The sequence below is a fragment of the Rana temporaria genome, chromosome 6, assembly GCF_905171775.1.
Source record: "Rana temporaria chromosome 6, aRanTem1.1, whole genome shotgun sequence".
Taxonomy (NCBI): Eukaryota; Metazoa; Chordata; class Amphibia; order Anura; family Ranidae; genus Rana; species Rana temporaria.
This window is the reverse complement of record NC_053494.1, coordinates 45,211,113-45,235,910: the sequence shown is the minus strand read 5'-3', so window position 1 is coordinate 45,235,910 and position 24,798 is coordinate 45,211,113. Positions and strand designations below refer to the sequence as shown.

At 43.9% G+C, this 24,798-nt stretch overlaps 2 protein-coding genes across 5 annotated transcripts in view; one reads left to right on the top strand and one right to left on the bottom strand.

Annotated features, from left to right (window-relative positions):
- The window catches only part of GPER1 (G protein-coupled estrogen receptor 1), a 33,144-nt gene extending 18,945 nt beyond the window's left edge, over nucleotides 1-14,199 (top strand). The window contains exon 2 of one of the 2 annotated variants that reach the window (XM_040356737.1): nucleotides 12,731-14,199. In XM_040356737.1, the coding sequence (XP_040212671.1) occupies nucleotides 13,095-14,180 (1,086 nt within the window). In that variant the 5' untranslated portion in view covers nucleotides 12,731-13,094 and the 3' untranslated portion in view covers nucleotides 14,181-14,199. Of the gene's footprint in view, nucleotides 1-12,727 lie in introns of both variants that reach the window. The other variant, XM_040356736.1, reaches the window with a different exon arrangement.
- The window catches only part of C6H7orf50 (chromosome 6 C7orf50 homolog), a 430,899-nt gene that overhangs the window by 351,687 nt on the left and 54,414 nt on the right, over nucleotides 1-24,798 (bottom strand). The window lies entirely within an intron of this gene.

The window sequence follows — 24,798 nt, the reverse complement described above, 5'->3', positions numbered from 1 at the left end:
GATGTCCCCCCCATATGCAGCCATGTATCCCCCCATCCAGCCATTGTCTCCCCCCATGCAGCCATTGTCACCCCCCATGCAGCCAGCGTCACCCCCCATCCAGCCAGCGTCACCCCCCATCCAGCCAGCGTCACCCCCCATCCAGCCAGCGTCACCCCCCATCCAGCAATGTATTCCCCCAGCCATTGTCACCCCCCATGCAGCCAGCGTCACCCCCCATGCAGCCAGCGTCACCCCCCATCCAGCCAGCGTCACCCCCCATCCAGCCAGCGTCACCCCCCATCCAGCCAGCGTCACCCCCCATCCAGCCAGCGTCTCCCCCCAACCAGCCATTGTCTCCCCCTATGCAGCAATGTATCCCCCCATCCAGCCATTGTCACCCCCCATCCAGAAATGTATTCCCCCAGCCATTGTCACCCCCCATGCAGCCATTGTCACCCCCCATCCAGCAATGTATTCCCCCAGCCATTGTCACCCCCCATGCAGCCAGCGTCACCCCCCATGCAGCCAGCGTCACCCCCCATGCAGCCAGCGTCACCCCCCATCCAGCCAGAGTCACCCCCCATCCAGCCAGCGTCACCCCCCATCCAGCAATGTATCCCCCCATCCAGCCATTGTCACCCCCCATCCAGCCAGCGTCACCCCCCATCCAGCAATGTATCCCCCCATCCAGCCATTGTCACCCCCCATCCAGCAATGTATTCCCCCAGCCATTGTCACCCCCCATGCAGCCATTGTCACCCTCCATGCAGCCATTGTCACCCCCCATGCAGCCAGCGTCACCCCCCATGCAGCCAGCGTCACCCCCCATGCAGCCAGCGTCACCCCCCATGCAGCCAGCGTCACCCCCCATGCAGCCAGCGTCACCCCCCATACAGCCAGCGTCACCCCCCATACAGCCAGCGTCACCCCCCATACAGCCAGCGTCACCCCCCATACAGCCAGCGTCACCCCCCATCCAGCCAGCGTCCCCCCATCCAGCCAGCGTCCCCCCATCCAGCCAGCGTCTCCCCCCATCCAGCGTCTCCCCCCATCCAGCCATGTCACGCTTACCTGCATCCCCGCTGCCGCCGACTCTGTAATATGGGCGGGAACATTACAACTTTGAATCTCTGTTATGATTGGCGCCGCGCTGCGTATAGACACTCCCCCTCGCTCGGGATTGGACAGTTCACCCGAGCGAGGGGGAGTGTCTATGCGTGGTGCGAATCATTACAGCTATTCAAAGCTGTAATGTTCCCGCCCGTATTACACAGTCGGCGGCAGCGGGGATGCGGCGAATGGCGGAGGATTACGGCGTTTCGTGGCGGCGGGCGGCGTTCGGCGGCGGGCGGCGTTCGGCGGCGGCAAGTATTCTATTTATGTATCGGGGCGGGGTATCGGCGTCTGAGTACCGCCGAAAAAACTCGTAATCGGTCCCGATACCGATACTAGTATCGGGACAACCCTAGTTAAAAGCAAACTTTTTTTCATCGTGTCATCGATTGAACCAATGAGATTTCTCAACGGAATATTTGTATAAACGTTTATTTAAAAAAAAAATATTAGTGTATGGTCAGCATATCTCAAACGGTACACTAGGGACAAGACTAATGTGTTCTGATGCAAAAGGGTGACGTGGGGTCAGTACAGGTAGGGGTCTTCTAAAATGACTATGCATGGTGCGATTAGTAAAACATACAGTGCCTTGCGAAAGTATTCGGCCCCCTTGAATTTTGCGACCTTTTGCCACATTTCAGGCTTCAAGCATAAAGATATAAAACTGTATTTTTTTTTTGAAGAATCAACAACAAGTGGGACACAATCATGAAGTGGAACGAAATTTATTGGATATTTTAAACTTTTTTAACAAATAAAAAAATGAAAAATTGGGCGCGCAAAATTATTCAGCCCCCTTAAGTTAATACTTTGTAGCGCCACCTTTTGCTGCGATTACAGCTGTAAGTTGCTTGGGGTATGACTCTATCAGTTTTTCACATCGAAAGACTGAAATTTTTGCCCATTCGTCCTTGCAAAACCGCTCGAGCTCAGTGAGGTTGGATGGAGAGCGTTTGTGAACAGCAGTTTTCAGTTCTTTCCACAGATTCTCGATTGGATTCAGGTCTGGACTTTGACTTGGCCATTCTAACACCTGGATATGTTTATTTGTGAACCATTCCATTGTAGATTTTGCTTTATATTTTGAATCATTGTCTTGTTGGAAGACAAATCTCCGTCCCAGTCTCAGGTCTCAGACTCCATCAGGTTTTCTTCCAGAATGGTCCTGTATTTGGCTCCATCCATCTTCCCATCAATTTTAACCATCTTCCCTGTCCCTGCTGAAGAAAAGCAGGCCTAAACCATGGATGCTGCCACCACCATGTTTGACAGTGGGGATGGTGTGTTCAGGGTGATGAGCTGTGTTGCTTTTACGCCAAACATAACGTTTTGCATTTTTGCCAAAAAGTTTGATTTTGGTTTCATCTGACCAGAGCACCTTCTTCCACATGTTTGGTGTGTCTCCCAGGTGGCTTGTGGCAAACTTTAAACGCCACTTTTTATGGATATCTTTAAGAAATGGCTTTCATCTTGCCACTCTTCCATAAAGGCCAGATTTGTGCAGTATACGACTGATTGTTGTCCTATGGACAGAGTCTCCCACCTCAGCTGTAGATCTCTGCAGTTCATCCAGAGTGATCATGGGCCTCTTGGCTGCATCTCTGATCAGTCTACTCCTTGTATGAGCTGAAAGTTTAGAGGGACGGCCAGGTCTTCGTAGATTTGCAGTGGTCTGATACTCCTTCCATTTCAATATTATCGCTTGCACAGTGCTCCTTGGGATGTTTAAAGCTTGGGAAATCTTTTTGTATCCAAATCTGGCTTTAAACTTCTCCACAACAGTATCTCGGACCTGCCTGGTGTGTTCCTTGTTCTTCATGATGCTCTCTGCGCTTTAAACGGACCTCTGAGACTATCACAGTGCAGGTGCATTTATACGGAGACTTGATTACACACAGGTGGATTCTATTTATCATCATTAGTCATTTAGGTCAACATTGGATCATTCAGAGATCCTCTCTGAACTTCTGGAGAGAGTTTACTGCACTGAAAGTAAAGGGGCTGAATAATTTTGCACGCCCAATTTTTCAGTTTTTTATTTGTTAAAAAAGTTTGAAATATCCAATAAATTTCGTTTCACTTCATGATTGTGTCCCACTTGTTGTTGATTCTTCCAAAAAAATTAGTTGTTTTAGTATGTTTGAAGCCTGAAATGTGGCAAAAGGTCGCAAAGTTCAAAGGGGCCGAATACTTTCGCAAGGCACTGTATATATACCTTTATAGTGCACAGCTTAGAAATCTTCTAAAATGACTTTCCATGTTGCAATTAGTAAAACACATATACATTATATATTATATATACACATACATACATATAAACACACACATTTACAGTGCACAGCTTAGGGGGTCTTCTAAAATTACTTTCCTTGATAAATTCAAAAAATATAAATCAAAAGGTTCAGTTACAATTTTTTTTTTTAAAGTGTGCATCTAATAGTTGCATAAAGCTGATATTATGAAGAATGCACAAAAAATATCAGCCCATAACAAGTCAACACCTAACCTGATGAGATGTACATGTCTTGCTGTGTACACACAGACCCATTCAGACAGTTCTAGCAACAATGCAACACCTGGAACCCCTCATTCACCCAGGCGATCTTACTGAAGACCTGGGATAAACAAAGCAGAGCTATAATGAGCTTCAGAAAACTCAATGAGATGAAACATAGGTGAAGAGGCTCCTGCTGGCAAACCATCAAATATTGTATGTTAAAAACATTCTCATTAAAGCGGAGTTTCACCCAAATTACTGACTAAATGCTTTTCCCTTCCGAGCATTGCATAGATGCACAAATGACAAAAAAAAAAAAAATGTAAGTGCTGTACTTATCTTCTAATTTGTCTTCATTGTGGAACTTCCTGTCCGTTACTCCCGCGGGAGTAGGTGTGTACATTCCTTTTCCCTGGCAGCGCACTATCTCCTGGGAGCTAAGTGTCAGCATTCCCAGGAGTCAGTGCGGATCGCCGCTGCAAAATCTCACAAGATCGTCTGCTCTCCCTCCCCGTACTGACCTGTGTATATTTTTGGTTGCTATCACAACTTCCGCCGCCTCCGCCCGTTGTGATGGCAACCTGCTCAGTTTACAGCGCTCCGCGCCATTACAACTAAGCATGCGCGGGATCGAGCAGTGGAACCAGGAAGTTAATGCTTTTGGGCTTCACATGCCCACAAGCAAGATGAAACCGGCGGTAACCTTTTTTTATAACTTTGTTTTTTTTATGGAAACCTGACATCGGGGGAGATAAATCACCAGAACAGTGAGTGTAACATTGCGATTATTTTATTGAGTGCATGGTTGTAAAAAAAAAAAAAAAAGGAACGGCCGCTGAACCTCCGCTTTAAGAGGTAGTCTGTGGAAAAAGCGTGTCTGGCTGGGTGTCTAACAACAGATGAAATCATTCGTTCTACATTGAGACAAGCATGTGTGTCTAAAGGCGCTCCCATATATGTAATGATCATCTGATGCACTAGATAAGTCTTATGTCTACTGGAACCAGAGGACTGCTATAGACCTTTTTAGATCTCAGTGAACCCTTAAAGGGGTTGTAAAGGTTTGTTATTTTCTAAATAGGTTCCTTTAGGGAGCTGCGGTGGCTCAACGCGATTGGCACTGCGCTGACAAGCCATTCACCTCTGCAGCTAGGGGCTCGGATCCCGGTCCCGGCGGCATGTGAATTGAGTTTGGTGGTCTCAGCCCGGCTCCCAGTGGGTGTGCTATGTGAGGTAAGCCTGCGCTTAGTACGCCCACCCCCCTCCCACAAAAACCACCACACTTACATGCACTCGAAATTGGGTTAACATGCACGCACTTTGACCACGCGGTCTCTAAAAAAACAGAGGCGAAGGACTAACGGGGCTGGTTGAGTGGGCTAGTTCCTCTCACTCCCTTATAGGGAGTCCCTCTGCCCCATTGGGCTTCAAAGCGGAGCAGGTAGGGCGGGTTGTGTGGGAGGACCCCCTCACGCACTCATTGCCACCCGGGGCATGGAGAAAGGTGGCAGATTGCCTCCCGGCCTGCCTACTCCCAACTCCTGCAGTCCGGCTCCTCTCTCGAGTACACGCACAAAATACACTTTAAAAAAAAATAAAAAAATAAATAGGTTCCTTTAAGCTAGTGCATTGTTGGTTCACTTACCTTTTCCTTCCATTTCCCTTCTAAATGTTTTTGTCTTTGTCTGAATTTCTCACTTCCTGTTTCTCCTCAGTAAGCTTTCCACCATCATCCGAGTGGTGGATAGTCAGCCAGAACAGCTTACTGAACACCTTACTGAGGAGGAACAGGAAGTGAGAAATTCAGACAAAGAAAACAAAGAAAAAAAAACATTTAGAAGGGAAATCCAAGGAAAAGGTAAGTGAACCAACAATGCACTAGCTTAATGGAACCCATTTAGAAAATAAAAAACGAACCTTTACAACCCCTTTAAAAGGGGTTGTAAACCCTCCTGTTTTTTCACCTTAATGCATCCTATGATTGTAATAACAGCCAAGCGGCTGCTGAGCCGCATCGGTTGTTACAAGAAGGCCATCTGTCCGCTGTAAAGAACGGTACCGGGGTGATGCACGGCGCTGCAGGCATCACCCCAGTAGAACCCCTTGAAGAAATATCAGTAACATAAGCAAGTTTGTAACCATTACTTCAAAAAAAGTAAATATCGGCTGCACCTATGAATCAGGCGACCCCTAATGTGGAGGAGCATATACTGTATACGTGAGACTCACAGGGGGAGAGCACTCACGGTGATTATTGTGGAGTGGGGCATTCACAACATCTTTTCTGCCGGATTGGATCACTGCTACTTTATTTGGTTAAACTACTTTTGAGACTTTGCATGATCTTTTCTATGAATTTCCATTTGAGTTTTGAATTGTGATATTTAATATATCCATTAAGACTATTGTGATTTCTTGAGATATACATCATTGGTATCATGATGCTGGTTTTGTCCCTGAAACTATCCAGGCACCATTAGATGGTAAGTAAATCAGCCACAGCTACCCCTAGCAACCTCTGGATAAAACCCCTAGTTATGAATGGCTGCCATAAGCTATCCAATCTTGAGTAATAACAGTATCCAGCCATGATAATTATTATTATTATTATTATACAGGATTTATATAGCGCCAACAGTTTGCGCAGCGCTTTACATCAGGGAAGACAGTACAGTCACAATACAAATCAATACAGGAGGGAATAGAGGGCCCCTTTTGTAATTCCGAACTAAGGCAGGCCATAGACCGTTCAAATTTCTTTCCAAAATAAATTTGCACGATTCCCCCATCAACACAGACGGGAGAATCCCTTCTGCCAAAACATTGTATTTTCCCAGTGTGGGGGGGTAGGCTGGTTGTACCCAAGTTAGTCGATCAATCAACTTGGTACATTCAGCCTGCCCAAACATGACTCGAATCTCGGACGGTTCCTGCTGTTCTGCCCAAGATTTGAACTGTCCATAGCTGGGCTAACTGATGCTGTTTCGAAGCAGTGGCAGGGTATCTGCTTGTGCTCCTCCTCACACCTGCACCGATAAATACATGCTTGGTCAATCGCAGCATGCATGATTACGTCAATTAAAAAAAAATAATAATCTACAGATAGTTGTGCAGCATTTACATGTCTGAAGTCTATGGTCAGGTTAAACAAACCATGATTCAGTTCTTTGGGGACATCCAGGCTAAAGATTAAACAAAAAGTTTGTTTTTCTGGTCTTTAGGAATGTATAAAACATAGGGGATGAAGCCTGTCCAATGTAAATAAACAGAGATTTGATTTTACATGAAAAAAAAAAGAATGAGAAGTCCAGTTCTCAAGGCATCTCAGCTAGAGCAACAAAACAGAATGGAATCATTACAAGAGAGGTGAAACCAACCACACATAACTACAGGAAAAATCGTAATATGACATTTATTGTGACTACATGCTGTGTAAAGATACAGAAAATATACTCGACCACCACAAGGCAATGCATTTACCCACATTATAGTGAATTGTGCCTTTCCTTAGTATCCTCCTCCTGCATACATTTCAATAAGCAAGCAGATGGTTTCTGAACACATCTCTATACTTCATTGCCTGACAACGATAATTTGTCTGGTCTTTATCCAAATATGTTGAGTTGAAAGCAGCAATCAGAATTATCCATTTTTGTTTTATTCTTTACCAACAAAAATGTGCCCGTTTCAAAACAAAAAAAGCTTTGGGTGCTTTGAGCATGGTAGGAGAAGGGCTGGGCTGCAGGTTCATTTGTGAGAGTTGGGAGAGGGACACAAACCTTTTCCATTTTTAAGAGCCCAAAAATTAAAATAGAAGTTCGGTCAAAAACTAAAAACTTAAACATACTCCCACCCCCATTTTAAGACCCAACTGCCCTGTAAAGGAAAGATGTGTATACTTGCCTAAACTAAGAGCACATCAGTCCAGTCACATGATCTGATCCCAGCGTCGGTGTCAGTGTAGAGGAGGGACAGCGAACAATGGATGCCCGCTAGGGATGAGCTCCGGCGTGTTCGCACAGTCCATTTCCAGATTACATAAGTTATAATCTTTATTCAGACACTGTGGGTGCAATGCTGATAATTTGTGGATCCCTCACAGTTGCTTCCTTTTCAATGTAAAGATCCAGTGCCCACCTCTCCTCTGAGGGGGCATCTCATCTCATCTATAACCATGAACTTTAAAATCACTGTCAGAATGCCCTTTTCTGGAAAGTGTCTCTAAAATGATAGAAAAAATATACTGTGCAGCCCTGTTCTTAAATTTGTGTGTGATTTCTCCCACATAGATCAGATTCAAATGGATCTACAACTTCAAAAACATTATCCCTTCACTCCACCCCCTCCTCCGGTCCTGTACACGATTAGCAAGCTTTATCTTTCCATTTTCTTTATATTTGGTTCTGCCGCCTCTTGCATGTCATACGCCTAGGCAAATGATGTGCACTGTGCTCACTTTGTCTCCTGGGATTTGCACATAACATATCCCAGGAGATGTAGCCTTCCGCAGAGGAAAGGAGAGGATGGGCCTATCAGCGCATCAATGATAGGCACACCGGCTGTTCTGGGTTTAGCCGGCTTGCCTATCAATGATGCGCTGATAAGAAAAAAGACATCACAGAAAAACATGGCAGCATGGGACTGAGCATTGGCAGAAGGGAAAAGGATCTCAACTGGAGACTGTTGGGTGGGTATCTAAATGTGCTAAATTTACCACCATGTAAGCAGAGGTGTTTTTTTTTTTCTTTTTTATATGGTGTGGGAGGGTGAAAATCTGCTTTAAGCACATAAATGATGAAAGAAGACTGGCATGTGAAAGGATTCTTAAATGAGATAACGTGCATCCGCGAATGGATGTTTAATCAACTAAATTCCAGCATTTTCCACCCTGTCACCACAGTTTTAAGTGCTGTGATGGTTTAACGATTACTCGATCGTGCAACACTGTACACAAAATCTTTTTTATATATATATATTTCTTTTTTTTAAGAAGATTTGGTGGGATTTAAAAGCCACTGGATTTTTTATTTTTTACTATATAAAAAAAAGACCAAAAAGTTTGAAAGAATATCTTTGTCTTTACGGTCATAAAATGTATCAATCTTTCTGCAGGAATTTAGGCTAAAATGTATTGTGCTTTGGAAAAAAGAAAAAACAAATAAGTGCAAATTATTTAGTATGTGTGAAATATATAAAGTCTACAGTATTGCATGATCGAGAAATTGGTAAACCACCACAGTACTGAAAACTGTCAAACACAAGGCTCACGGGCCGAATCTGGCCAACTAGGCCTGGTCATGTGGTTCACACACCCAGTTTTGTAGCCGACACCCCTGAACCCTGCATTTGGTACACAGCACACCCCTGATCTCTTCACACTGTATGAAGCGCACTGCTAAACCCTACACTCTGTAAGTAGTGCACTGCACTCGATGTAGCGCAGCCCTGAACTTTGCACTCGGTGCATAGTGCTCCCCTAGAACTGCAGTCTGGCTGCAATCAGCACTGTGATCAAGTGGTAGATTCACTTGAACTGGAACACTGGTTACTATGAGCAGCCAGCTCTCCCCCTCACAATTGAATTGTGCGTTTGACAAAAAGGAGAGTGCTGGCTGCTCATTACAGCCAGTGTTTACACTTTTGAACACTGTGGCTGATCACAGCTATCTTAAGGTATGGAGCTGCTCATTGGGTATGTATTTTCAGACCATGATACAGCAAAGAGCACCATCCTATTCCAGAAGGCCGCACTTGCACTCTCTCTCCTGTCAGCTTAGATTAGCTCGAAGGTTGTAACAGGTGAGAGATAGAGACCACTCTACACATGCGCAGCCCTCTGGAAAAGGGCAGTGCTCCTTCCTGTAGCACTAGGGAGTGCCGGCCCTAACAGCTGCTCTGTCCTAGTAAGAAGACTTGAGGAAGATGTGATCACAGGTATGTTAGAAAAGAGGCATAATGTTAAAACCTGAGTCGCTTAGGGTGATGCAGTGGTGTATAGTGACTGCACAAAATGTTTTTTTGAGGTGAACTAAAGGGGTTGTAAAGGTTTGTTTTTGTTTTTAGGGTGAAAAATCTTAAGACTTTACAATCACTCTAAATTGAACTGCATTTATATGTCATAAACTCCAGCAAAAAGACCCAAAACAAGAGATATACTCTTGATTTTGGGATGGTGGTAAAGCACCTTGTTGTAAAACTAGCGTGTATTAGCAGCACCAGATTTACCATTAAAGTGATCCCGTCACTTGGAACTAAAACAACCCTAACCTGTAAGGCCTTGTACTCACGGCAGGACATGTCCGATGAAAACGGTCTGCAGACCGTTTCCATCGGACATGTCTGGCCGGGGACTGCCTGGGGACTTCTGTTCGATGGCTATACACACCATCGAACAGAAGTCCGCGCGTAAACAATACGCAGGGCGTGTCCGTGGTGTCGCCGCGACAATGACGCATGCGAGGGATGGCGGGCGGCAGGACATGTACGGTAGGTCTGTACAGACGACCGTACATGTCCGGGCGGACAGGTTTCCAGCGGACTGTTTTAAAGCAATGCCAGGAAACAGTTGTCCGCTGGAAACCTGTCCGATCCGCCCGAAAATGGTCCGCTCGGGCCAACACACGGCCAAACATGTCTGCTGAAACTGGTCTGCGGACCAGTTTCAGCAGACATGTTTGGTCGTGAGTACGGGGCCTAAGACTAAATGCTATCTACTTCACTTTCCAGGGGGGAAATTTCTGGTATACGACTACCCGCTATTGCCACCGTATGTTGTGGTTCATCCCACCAGCTGATATCACACTACGGGTCGTACAAGCCTGTGGGCATAAATGGAGCACTCAGCGAGACGTATTGAAACATCTGGATTTGTCAAATATCTGTAGCGGCTCAGAATTGGCAACACAGCAGAAATTTGAAGCAGACTAAAGTTTTAGATAAGAAAACTAAGAATTCAGGCTTTTTATTGCAGACAACACATTTCTTCTGCAATAAAATAAACCTACTTGCAAGATTTTTTTTTTTTTTTAACCACTTGCCGACCGCGCACCGCCGAAATACGTCCACAAGGTGGCTCTCCTAGGCGAGAGCACGTAATATGACGTCCTGTCTATTAGCCGCCACTAGGGGCGCGCGCGGGCACACGCGATCGCTCGGTACAGAGCGGGGAACGGGAGCTGTGTGTGTAAACACACAGATCTCGTTCCTGTCAGCAGGGGAAATGCTGATCTTCGGTTCATACAATGTATGAACCGAGGATCAGTGTTTCCCCTAGTGAGGCCACCCCCCCCCCCCCCCACAGTAAGAACACACCCAGGCATACTTAACCCCTTCCCCGCCCCCTAGTGTTAACCCCTTCACTGCCAGTGGCATTTTTATAGTAATCCAATGCATTTTTATAGCACTGATCGCTATAAAAATGCCAATGGTCCCAAAAATGTGTCAAAAATGTCCGAAGTGTCCGCCATAATGTCGCAATACCGAAAAAAAAACGCTGATCGCCGCCACTAGTAAAAAAAAATATTAATAAAAATGCCATAAAAATACCCCCTATTTTGTAAACGCTATAACTTTTGCGCAAACCAATCAATAAACGCTTATTGCGATTTTTTTTTTACGAAAAATATGTAGAAGAATACGTATCGGCCTAAACTGAGGAAAAAAAATGTTTTTTTATATATTTTTGGGGGATATTTATTACAGCAAAAAGTAAAAAATATTCATTTTTTTTCAAAATTGTCGTTCTATTTTTGTTTATAGCGCAAAAAATAAAAAACGCAGAGGTGATCAAATACCACCAAAAGAAAGCTCTATTTGTGGGAAAAAAAGGACGCCAATTTTGTTTGGGAGCCACGTCGCACGACCGCGCAATTGCCTGTTAAAGCGACGCAGTCCCGAATCGCAAAAAGTACTCTGGTCTTTGGGCAGCAATATGGTCCGGGGGGTAAGTGGTTAACATGTAAACAGTATAGAAGAACTAATTAATTAGTCATTCATAAGTTCCTGAGCATTGTACTGATCATGACAACAGCAGATGAAAAGTATCTTTTTAACCCCTCACTCCAACCCAACACATCTGGACTCCAGCCTCATAAGTGACCTGTATATTAACCCTTCACCTCCCTTATCCTGTACATTAACCATCTCCATTATCTCACTGTATGTGAGCTATAAATTAACCTCTTTACCAACTCCTTCTCCTGTGTATGATCTGTATGTGCTGTATCTAGTGCACCTTCACCCCCTTTACACTGGCATGTTTCTTAATTTCTCAAAAATATTATGGAAAATATTGGATTCAACTGGGGGGTCTACTTTCCACAAAGGAGGTTATTTAGGGCGGGTTGGCAATGTCCTGTCATTTTTATTATAACAGGAAGTAGGGAAATCATGTACTGTAGAATAAAAAAAGAAAAAGGAACAAAAAATGGATGCCTAATAATTACTATTAAAAAGCTTTATCTGTCCAAAAAATATAAAATTCAATTGGGTAGTGTTGCATGACGAAATTATTGTCAAAGTATTGCAGCAATGGAATCGAAAAATTGCTGGATAATGAAGGGGTAATACAGTCTGGTACTTAAGTGGTTAAGGCTTTTATTTGGTACACTTTTATTTTATTAACGGAATGCCGTCTTGATAAAATGCCGACACCTAAAGGCTGCACAGCCAACTGTTCCTGATAATCAGTGGGTGTTAGTGACACAATTGAGAGTCACCCGCTATACAAAGCTTGTGAAATTCAAAAGGACATTTTTTTTATTGTTAATAAATGTGTGAAACCCAAACTCCATCTAATCTACGTAGCATGCTGTGCTCTAGACTTGAACTGGAGGCTGTAAATTGGGCACAAGGAAACAGCGGTCGCATATGACTAACCAGAATAGTTGCCCACATCCCAATAAATGAAATAGCAATGTACTAGGATTAAAAAATGTATCGCTGGGCTCTAAAGCTCTCAGGACACATCAAAGGTGGCAACACAATGATTCAAGGGTTTGCTCACCCAAATAATATTTCCTATCTCTAAGTTCGCAATCTCATAAAATTAAAAGGTCAAAGGGTAAACCATTAATGCAAAAATATGTCTAGTAATTGGAAAATGTAAACTAAAAATACATTTGTCTTTTTCAGTAGACCAACTCGCAGGAAAAACACACAGCCTTTTGAAGAACAGAACATGCAATTCTAAGAACATATACTCTATATTATTTATACAAGTCTCTCAAGCTGTACATTGGTCAATTTATGAAAATGCAGCTAACCAGAAGACTTTACGGGAGTTCTGTGCCTTGCAGTGGTCTCATGCTTTTATGTACACACCGAGCTTCAGATGTGGTCCAGGGAGGAGGCAGCAGCCGTGAAATGATCTACTGTAATTGACTGCTGCCAGAAGGCCATGGCTATACAGTAAGACAGTATTCTGTGCTGACCACACTATGGATAATAACACAGCTTTCATTTTATTTTATGGCACATATTTTCCGTTAATTAAAGTCCCATGATGGATGAGTATGGCACCGAAGTACCATCAGTCACTTGGAACTTCTCGTTAATGGAGTTGAACATATCACATTATAGCAACGGAAGCCTGGCTGCAAATGGACTATTGGATATGAACAAGCACTATTTTATTGGGCTCATCCTATCCTGTCTTTACACTATTCTGCTTTTCCCAATTGGATTCATTGGAAATATTATGATCCTGGTGGTAAACATCCGATTTCGAGAAAAGATGACCATCCCAGACTTGTATTTCATCAACTTGGCAGTGGCTGATCTCATCCTTGTGGCAGACTCTCTCATTGAAGTATTCAACCTCAGCGAGAAATATTATGATATTACCATCTTGTGCACTTTCATGTCCCTTTTCCTTCAAATCAATATGTACAGCAGCATCTTCTTCCTCACATGGATGAGCTTTGACAGATATATTGCACTGACAAAAGTCATGAAATCCAGTATCTTTAGGACTAAAGAGCATGCCAGGATAAGTTGTGGACTCATCTGGATGGTCTCCATCTCTGCCACTTTGTTGCCATTCACAGCGGTTCAAGTGCAGCACACCGACGACAGGCATTTCTGCTTTGCAGACGTTAAGACAATTCAGTGGTTGGAAATTACACTTGGCTTTATTATTCCCTTTGTAATCATTGGCCTGTGCTATTCATTAATCATTCGCGTTTTGGTAAGGGCTCACAAACAGCGAAACCTAAGACCAAGGAGGCAGAAGGCCATGAGGATGATTGTAGTTGTTGTCTTGGTGTTCTTTATCTGCTGGCTGCCGGAGAATGTATTTATTAGTATCGGACTTCTCCAAAATGATGATAACCAGCAGAACAATCAGTCTTTCAGGCATAAGCACCCGCTCACAGGTCACATTGTAAATCTGGCAGCATTCTCCAACAGTTGCTTAAACCCACTAATTTACAGCTTTCTAGGAGAAACCTTTAGAGTTAAGCTGCGCTTATATATTAGGGATAAGAGAAGCATGTCTTCTTTCAATCGATTCTGCCAAGTTTCTCTTAAATCTGTCATTCCTGACAGCATGGAACAATCGGAAGTCAAATATAACAGCGGTGTGTAAATAAAGGTGCAGTGTTAAATGTGTTGTCTTTAATGTGGTTTCCATTGATATTTAGACATCTATGTGTTTCTTGCTTCTGAAAATTGGCACTAAGTGTTTGGGGTGCATAATGTCCCAACCACTATCACACCCAAAAGCAATAGATAATAACCTCGACCTATCCCAAAAACCATTAACCAAAACCTACTTAACCCCCTAATAATAACACTAAATGCACAGCATTAAATGCTAAACACACGGAAACTGTAACGTGCCAAAACAAATCTATGCAACTCATTTACATTTCTCTCAGTCCTCGGGATGTATAAGACTCACAGAGAAAAAAAAAAAAAAAAAAAGGAGATGGAAAAAAAAAAAAAAAACACAGAACATGGTATTTAAAGAAATGACAATCTTTTTATGATGGGGATTACCTAATGAGAAACATCTTTTCTTGTGACCCAGGTTACTTGATTAGCGTTTTCTTCTTGCTGCTATTACTATGCAACGCAAATTGAATGCTTATATACAGACACTATGCAAAATTACTGGCAATGATAAACCAGCACGATAATGTCCATACCAAAATGAAATCATTTCTAGGCTCAGAAGATTGGAACTCATAAAATGCAATTAACAATTTGTCTTGTCACTTTACAAGGTTAAATGAAATTGGTTAGCTTTAAAGTGTTACTAAACCCACAACAGTAAAATCAGTCTGTATATGCAGCATAGCATGATTGTTATACAAACTGTGGAACTTAAGGGGTTAATCCTCTGCATTGTGTAAAAAGGCTGCCTTAGCCTGTATGCACAGACCCACCCAAATCCCCCCCTCTGCACTGTCTATCTGGGAAAAGCCATCTAACACAGGCAGGGTAGCCGACCGGCACATGCTCAGTGTCTTTTATGCTGGAGAGAACATTTACTTGTTCTCAGAGCTAGCCAGGTCACATGATATTGACATTGCACATGTGGGCGTGTATACAGGCTGTAGTGGAAATCTCCTCCTACCTAAACTCTCAGCAACGGAGAAACTGCAGTTTATTATGTAATCGTGGTATATAGATCATCCAAGAAGGTATATAGTGGCAGTATTTTTATGTAAAAAGAAGATTTATAAGCTGTGGATACTGTGGGAGGGCGGATGAACTATTTTTTATATTACTGGGTTTAGTAACACTTTAAATAAAACTTGTAAAAAAAAAGACACATAAGAGGGCAGCCATTGCCTTTCCGACTGCCTATGCTGCCCAAAACCACTCAATTCTCAAAAAAATAATTGTCCCCTGAATTATGAGAAGATTACATTTCTGAAAGTATCGATCTCCTGGGTCCCCAGCAGCTCTCACTGCTCCATACTGCTGACCTCTAAGTCACATACGAGTCCTGTAGGTCAACATGGACCCAGGTGAACACCAGACATTGGGGGACAATCAGGAACAAGGCAGTGTTTACAGGTGCATTCAACAGGAAAGTTACATAGTTTACAAGTTTGCTTCCTGAGGAAGACGTCTAGAAGTTATCAAACCCTCTCAGCTAGTACCACTTCCTGAGAAAGAGCGTTACACATTTTAACTACTCTAACAGTAAAGATCCCTTTTTGCAATCTACAGTTAGACCCCCTTTCCTCTAACCTCAATACATGACTGTATTGTCCTCTTTAGGGAGCTTAAACAGTTTACTACATTTAACAAAGTCACTTTTGATATAGTTGTACATATACAGTCTATCATTGTAATCATTTCGCCTTCTAAAGTAGTTGTAAACCTCAGATATGAAATATAAACAAAGCTTATCCCTCTATAGTGTGCAATTGTCTCAATCCAGAGCACTAAGTGACTATCTGTCTGCTGCCCTGTTCCCCTGCTATCTGCATGAGTCACTTCTGACTAGTTTTCCTGACACCAAATGGAAAAAAGGTGACAGAGGAGTGATCTCCAGCACACAGCCTGTGACTGACAACCTCAGCTCTGTTCCTGTGTGAATAGGGGGGTGTACCCCCTTCCCCCCCAAATCAGCTCTCAGGGCTCTCCTCACTGAGATCTGCAATGTGTAATTTCAGTTTCATCTCTGTGCATCACAGCTACTCTTCTATGTAAATGTAAGGGTAACAACCACTTTAAGTGCCTTTTGACACATTTTCCCAGTACGGTTTATGTTTTCAAATGCGTTTTTGCTGTGTTTTGCATTTTTTGGGCGGTTTCTGTTATGTTGTGGGAGAATTAGCATAACAGAGTGCTCCATGTGTTGGGACCCTCTAGTTCTCATAATTTATCAAGGTATGTTCAGACAACTCTAGGTACTTGCAAAAAACCTTTTGGTTTACGTTATTTAGGTTTAGCACAGATATGCTTCCATATGTCCAGAGCTGTATTCTTAAAGGCAATGGGTCTGTGCATAAATGGACTATCACTTCAAAATTCTAAAATCTACTGATATGAAGTGTAGATATCCAAAAGGTGTCTGCACATATTTGCAGCGACTAAGTATTCTCTGCTTGGCTGAGGCTGGTCTGATCAGGCAATGCTTTAGCACTTCCTGATGTTGAAATGTGCATAAAAGAGTGACCCAGGTATTAGGGCCCTCCAGGGAACACTAAAGACTTATCAAGGGCTTGCATAACCAACGCTGAGGTATAAATTTCACTAACAATTCTAAGCATGGGCCACATGGTCTCTTCTGAAGGGGAGAAACAATGTTTGCTGACTGACCTAAGCTCCTCCAGCAGAGACCAATGCTGGGATAAATGCTGATCAAGTAGCTTCTGCCTGGGGGTGGCACAACCCCCCTGAAAAATGCTCCCCCCAAGGCAATTGCCTTGTTTGCCTTGTGGTAGATACGCCCCTAATCGCCACCAACATATGGAAACAACTTTTTATTTTAGTAGGGTAAATGCTTCATAGCTGAGATACTCATTTGTATGTTTACAACACCTTCCTGATCAGCCCCAGCAGTTTCACTGCGGAAGGTCGGCTCCCCTGGGACTTTACGTTAGTTCGCCTTTTCACCACTAAGGGGCGTGCACATGCGCCTGTGGCACCGGAGCCAATGCCCTGCTTGGCGGTCGCGATGACCACCGTGCACCCACGATCGATCCACACAGAGACAGAACAGAGATCTGTCAATGTAATCAGACAGCTCTCCATGCTGTCAGGGATGAGGAGAGCAATCTGTTGTTCATACTAAGTATGAACAACAATCGCTCTCCTCACTCAGGCAGTCCCATCCCCCCCAGTTAAAATCACTCCCTAGGACACACAATTAACCCCTTGATTGCCCACTAGTAATAACCCCTTTCCTGCCAGTGACATTTACACAGTAAATTAGTGCATTTTTATAGCACGGATCGCCGCCATTTCTAGTAAAAAAAAAAAAATAGTAATAAAAATGCCATAAATCTTTCCCCTATTTTGTAGACGCTATGGGCCAGATTCATAAAAGAGATACGACGGCGTATCTCCTGATACGCCATCGTATCTCTGTGATACGATTGTCGTATCTATGTGCCTGAGTCATAGAATCAGGTTACGCATAGATATCCCTAAGATCCGACAGGTGTAAGTGACTTACACCGTCGGATCTTAGGCTGCAATTGTAGGCCGGCCGCTAGGTGGCGATTCCATTGCGGTCGGCGTAGAATATGCAAATTACTAGTTACGCCGATTCACGAACGTACGCTTTGCCTGTAAATTTACATCATTTCCGTAGAGATATGCGGCGTAAAACTAAACCTGCCCTCTAGGTGGTCTAGCCAATGTTAAGTATGGCCGTCGTTTCCGCGTCTAAATTTGAAATTTCACATTGTTTGCGCAAGTCGTCCGTGAATGGCGCTGGACGCCATTTACGTTAACGTCGAAACCAATGACGTCCTTGTGACGTCATTTAGCGCAATGCACGTCGGGAAATTTTAGGGACGGAGCATGCGCAGTACGTTCGGCGCGGGAACGCGCCTAATTTAATGGTCCCCGCCCCATTTGAATAAGGCTGGCTTGCGCGGGGCGGATTTACGCTACGCCGCCGCAAGTTTACAGGCAAGTGCTTTGAGAATCAAGCACTTACGCTGAAAACTTGCGGCGGTGTAACGTAAATGTAATACGTTACGCCGCCGCAGCGTAGGGCGATTCTACCTGAATCTGGCCCTATAACTTTCGCTAAATCTAATATACGCTTATTGCGATTTTTATTACCAAAAATATGTACTATACATATCTGCCTAAACTTTTAAAAGAAATTTGGGATATTATATCAAAAATTACAAAATATTGTGTTTTCAAAATTGTCGCTCTTTTTTTGTTTATAGAGCAAAACATAAACCTAGAGATGATCAGATACCACCAAAAGAAAGCTCTATTTGTGGGGGAAAGGTCAATTTTGTTTGTGTACAATGTCGCACAACCACGCAATTGTCAGTTAAAGCGACGCAGTGACGTATCGTAAAAAATGGCCTGGTCATTGAGCAGCCAAATCTTCTAGGGCTGAAGTGGTTAATAAAGCACTAATCTTAATATAGTTTTGTTTGTGTTTAGAACACAACCCAGTGTTGAATAACTGAACCACACTCAAGTGGCATAATATTGTTTTCAAGCCCAAATGGCATCTCATACCGATTTATTTCTTCATAGTTCAACGTGTTACGATTTGTGACTGACTTTTGTTTTCAAATGCTTTCAAATATATTTTTCCCTTCAGTAAAAGATGGCTTCCTACCTTCACAATCTCGGATGGCGTAACTGTTTAAGAGCAACAAGTGAACAAGTGTCCTTACACAGCCTTGTATTGTTGACAAGGAACAGGAGCGTGCCAACCCAGTTCTGTTATTAAAAGCTAATTACAGAGGCCACTAACTCTGGTGCCTATTGGGCTGCAATCATAATAGACACCCTGCAGAAACAGGAAAGTGGAGGTATGCCCAGAGGTTTTTAGCACAATGTCTGTCTGATTACATATCTATTTCTGTTACTTTAACTTGCATCTTGATAAAACCTGAACTTTTAATCAAGGTTCAAGATTGAAAATTGTCGCAGTTCTTAAACGGCCAGCCTGTATTTATCTCCAATACACACAAGCCAGCTCTTGAAGAATGCTCTGATTGGCATATACTGTAAGCTACTGCTTTACAATTACATCTCTGCTAATAATGTTATAACTAATGCTGTGCTGATATCTTTATTAAAAAAGTCAGTTTGTCCTTTTTGGTCACAATATAATATAGAGATAAACAGGCAAATCTACACACAGGACCAGTTCTTTCAGTTCTATAAAACATTTCAAGTATAGAACTTTGAGGTGCAATCCATGTAGGGATCAATACATATTTAACAGAGCAGTGATTTTTTTTTCTACAGGTTAGATCCTTCTTACATACTCCAGTTTCAGTGTCGGATAACTGAAGAGAAATACAATAAGAAATAGAAACGATTTATAGAAGATCTCCAGGTTTTATAGATCAGGGTAAGGTAAGTTAATATGTATCACTCACACTGCTATATCAAAGATCCAGAGATCTTGGGGTGTAACCAGGGGCGGAATGACCATTCGGGCACTGCCTGAGGGCCCCATGCCACTAGGGGGCCTCCTCCGGGTTGCCAGGCTCAATAAAACCAGAAATAGTATGTAAAAAAGTGTGTTTTTTTTTACATCTGTCCTTTTTATGTCCGATACCGACATGCTTTTGATGTGAAAATCCTGAGATTTTAGCTGCCCCGCCTCTGCACTTTCCTGGCATGCATCTGTAAGCCCAGGGGCCCCATAATCTTCTATTGCCCGGGGGCCCCATGAGTTGTCAGTCTGCCCCTGGGTGTAACGTTTTCCTGCTGGTTCACTTCTGTATTCAATGTACCCTTTTGCAAACAGTTTTTGGCAAAAACCCATATAAACTCTTAAGTGGAGGACAACAGATTCTGGTTGAAGGGAAATCAGAACACTACAGGCTGGTTCACACAGGAACGCAGATCGGGAATCCGCTTCCCGTACCATGTTCAAAACAAACTGCAGTTGTGACCTGCAGTAGTTGTCAATATTAACCACTTAAGAACCGAGCCTATTTTTCACACTTGAAAACTTTTCATTTTTTTTTTGCTAGAAAAGTACTTAGAACCCCCAAACATTATATATTTTTTAGTTCAGACACCCTAGCACGTCAACTCGCCAGGGGACTTGAGGGTGGATTCGAACGGCCATTGGCCGTATCGCTCTCCCCTACACTGGGACCAGCTGATGGCCATCGCAATCCACGATTGCTAATGCCTTGACACATGCCATTTTTATACCGGCCCTCCCTAGATATGCGGAGGAAGTGAGTGGGGAAAAGCACCACAATTTCAGACACCTAGTACCAAAAGGTATGCTGACTACCGTATTTATCGGGGTATTGCGCGCTCCGGCGTATAGCGTGCACCCCTAAAGTGGACCCGACATTCCTGTAAAAAAACATTTTAGTACTTACAGTTTTGGTGTCTTGCGCGGCGTCCATCAGCGGCCTCGTCGGTTCCGGCGTCCGTCTGCGGCTTCGGGTGTCCTCTTCATCGGGTCCGGCGTCCTTCTGCGGCGTCCTCCCCGCTCGATCCACGCTTTCCCGCGCCGAGTTTGAATACTGCACCGGCATATACCGAGCGCAGTACACTCGTGTCATCCTGTACGTCCAAAACGTGAGCACGAGAGGAGCCAAGCCTGCCCGACTATACACGAGTGTACTGCGCTCGGTATATGCCGGCACAGTGTTCAAACTCGGCGCAGGAAAACGGGTATCGGCGTATATCGCGCACCAACGATTTTGCCCTGATTTTCAGGGCAAAAAACTGTGCGGTATACGCCGATAAATACGGTATTTGTTTATAATTTTGGACATATCACTGTTAGATGCAGCCATACTGATGCTTAGTCCATATGTTTGCCTCACTTGAGGCACTTAGACCACATATATTGACTCTTTGTAATCTTCCACATGTTTTGAAACAGTGATACTGGCCCAGTACAAGCAGGCACCACACGCGCCACAGCTTTGAATCCTTGTGTCATAAATATGCAGTAATGTTTGTCTGTCAGCTTACCTCCTCCATGTGTTCACCTAAGAGGCCAGTCACTCCCACCTGGCTGCTTAAGTAATCTCTCTAGCATGGATCCATCCCATTCCCTATCGAGAAACTCTATATTACCTGTGCACTGAAGCCAGCCGTGCGGATCAACAGAGTTTGTTAAGCTATTGTGCGTTTGAGTTCCTGCTTGGCGTGTGCTACATCTGTCTCTGTTTTACCGATCTTGGCTTGTTCTCGACTATCCCTGTCTGCTTGAGACCTTGACCTTTGGCGTGTCCTTTGTTTATCCTGTCTGCTAGTCGCCCCTACCTTTGGCTTATCCCCTCACCTTCTCTTGTATCCTGAGCTGCTGCTTCCCCTCTATCCTCTATAGCCTACTGTGAGCGTGAGCTGGGGAACTCTGGGGGCCACGACCTGGATCCAGTTGCAGCCCAGCCCATCCTCACCACAAGAGGCTCTGGTGAACACCTGCTGGATCTTCGACTCTGCACCATGGGGAATCTTAGGCTCTAGCTCCCTGTGGGATTCCCGTTAGTGCTCCAGTGGACCTGCCTTCCTTAGCCACCCAGTGTTCTGTCCGCAGCAGTCAGCCATAGGGTCCACTACCTTAGCAGTGCACTCCTGACCCCAACGGTGTGTATCTGTCACCTGGCCGCAGGTGAGCTGACACCTTGCAGTGCAGCATTGGTTACCCACAGTTTCCTGATCTCGTGAAACCCCAGAGTAGGTTGTCCTGTGCCCTCCCTTGATGGACTGACCACCAATCTCCATCTCCCTTCTCAGACTCGCCTTATCTGGATGTTTTTACCTTGCAAGTAGTCTCCACAATTGGCTCAATACACATGATTTATTCTGTATTTAATGATTTTTTTGTAATTGTTGATAAGTTTGTCTACATTATTTGCTCTATACTAAACTGAACTATTTGCATATTTGCTTGCATTGTAGAAAACCTGTACCCATCTGACTTAATTAACCTCTGAAGAAGGACTGCCTAGTCCGTAAATGTACTCCTGTATGAATCATCACTAGTGTGTAATGCATACAAGACATTCTCTTCACTACTTACAAATTTCAAAGCCAATATGATTTGGAAGAAATTTGAAGACCCCAGAAAATCTATGTGTGCTGTGGAAAAACACATTCAGAACTATTATATAACAAAAGTAGCCAAATTATCAGTGGGAATGTCTCATTATTATGAATACCATGTGGAAGTGAAAGCTTCCGGCCTCCAAAAGGTAGTGGCCATTCTCCAATGCCCACTGCCATTCTAGGGTAATGAAGCATGCAACCATCAGAGGATAGATGGTGTTTCTAAGCCTATGCATACATATGTGATGGTGACTTAACATTAGAGCTGCACGATTCTGGTCAAAATGAGAATCACGATTCTTTTGCTTAGACTAAAGATCACGATTCTCTCACGATTCTCAAAAACTGAATGTCAGAAGTTCCCCAAATAAATAAACAAACCTGTGATTTATCTGAAAATATGAATATATAAAAAACAGACCAGTGATATGTCTATAATGTTAAAGACCATATAACTCCTATGAAAAAAAGCAGAATCAAACTTTGATTCTGCTTTTTTCATAGGAGTTATATGGTCTTTAACATTATAGACATATCACCTGTCTCTTTTATACATCAGAAGCAGTAACGCCAGCAACCATTGGGTGGCGCATGGATACACACAGTTGTACAGAACTGTGAGAAAGATTAATATATCAGAAGCAGTACCGCCAGCAACCACTGCGCATGGATACACACTACAGAACTGTGAGAAGCCCAGGCATCCACCCAGCGGCGCAGGCTGCTGACGTCGGTTTCCGATATCGGCTCCATTTGTGTTTCACTCTGGTTACGTGGAACCAGCGGTGACACAGAAGAATCGCGGGTCATCCCGCGGGGAGATTGCGGGCGGGGAGAATCGAGATCGCGATTCTCTCCACGATTAATCGTGCAGCTCTACTTAACATCCAACTAAAAGACCTTTCTTACAAATCATCCTTTCAAAAACATACACAACTGGTTTGGGGAAACGTTTATGGATCCAGAACAACTTCCCGGTACCAGACTTTTCCCAATGAAACCAAAATGATTGTTCAGGAAAATAAATTCTAAACAATCTGCATCCTAACCACTTCCTTACTGGGCACTTAAACCCCCCTCCTACCCAGACCAATTTTCAGCTTTCAGCGCTGATGCACTTTGAATGACAATTGTGCAGTCATACAACACTGTACCCAAATTAAATTTTTATCATTTTCTTCCCACACATAGAGCTTTATTTTGGTGGTATCACCTCTGCGGTTTTTATTTTTGGTCAAAAAAATGAAAAGGAATAAAAAAAATAATAATATTGTTTTACATTTTGTTATAACATTTTGTAAACAGGTAATTTTTCTCCTTCATTGATGTACGCTGATGAGGCTGCACTGATAGGCACCGATGGGCTGCATTGATGGGCACCGATAAGGTGGCACTGGTGGGCACCTATAAGGCGGCACCGGTGGGCACTGATAGGAATTGATAGGTGGCATTGGTGGGCACTGAGAAGTGACTCTAATAGGTGGCACTGATAGCTGGCAGTGATGGGCACTGATGGGTGGCAATAATGGGCACTGCTAGGTGGCACTGATTGGCACCAATGGTGGTTGGCATTGATAGGTGGCACTGGAGGTTGCATTGGCAGGTGGCACTGGCAGGGGGTTTAGATTGGCACATAGAGGCAGATGTACCTCCTACCTGTAAGGGACCAATGTCCCTTGCAAACTAAGCCGGTGATCGGCTTTTTTTTCCCTCACTAATGATGAGCTCCAGCGTGTTCGCATAGTACACGTGCAGAGCCTGCCAGGAAGTCTGCACGGCGCTGTGCTAATCACAGTCAGGGAGACATTTCCCGATCTTTGCAGCCGAGCATCGGGAAATGTCTCCCTGGCTGTGATTAGCACAGCGCCGTACAGACTTCCTGACGGGCTCTGCACGTGTACTATGCAAACACGCTGGAGGTCATCCTTACTCCTCACGCTGTCGGCTTGAGGAAAGGATTACCAAGCTTTGTTTACATCACGTGATCAGCTGTCATTGGCTGACAGCTGATCACATGGTAAGGGGCTGGGACCGGCCCCTTACTCAGATCTTTGATCACCCGAATCTCAGTGACTCAGGTGATTTCAGGGCACGCGAGGAGCGCGCAAAGGGGAGGACGTCTATTGACATCCTCCCGGGAATTGGGGTCCGCACTGTAGCAGTGATTTGGCTATAGCACGGACAAGAAGTGGTTAAAGAACCAGCTCCTACAGGCTTTTGAACTCTCACTTTCTCTGCCTGGAGACTCCCCTCCATGTTAGCCAATTTGTCCATGCACACTATGGCTTTTTCAGGAGTTTACAGGCATATGCTCTTACAGGCAGAACCCCCCCCCCCTTTCCCAACTCACATTTTTTGAGAGAAGCTTTCAAACAGAAAAGATGCCTATGTGCCCAAAAACGTGTGAAAAAGCATGTAAAGGCGCAAAAAAGGAAAGCGGAGGGTTTTTGAAAAAAAAAACACCCGTGCTTAAAAAAACCTCAATAAAAACGTTCAAAAGAGCACAA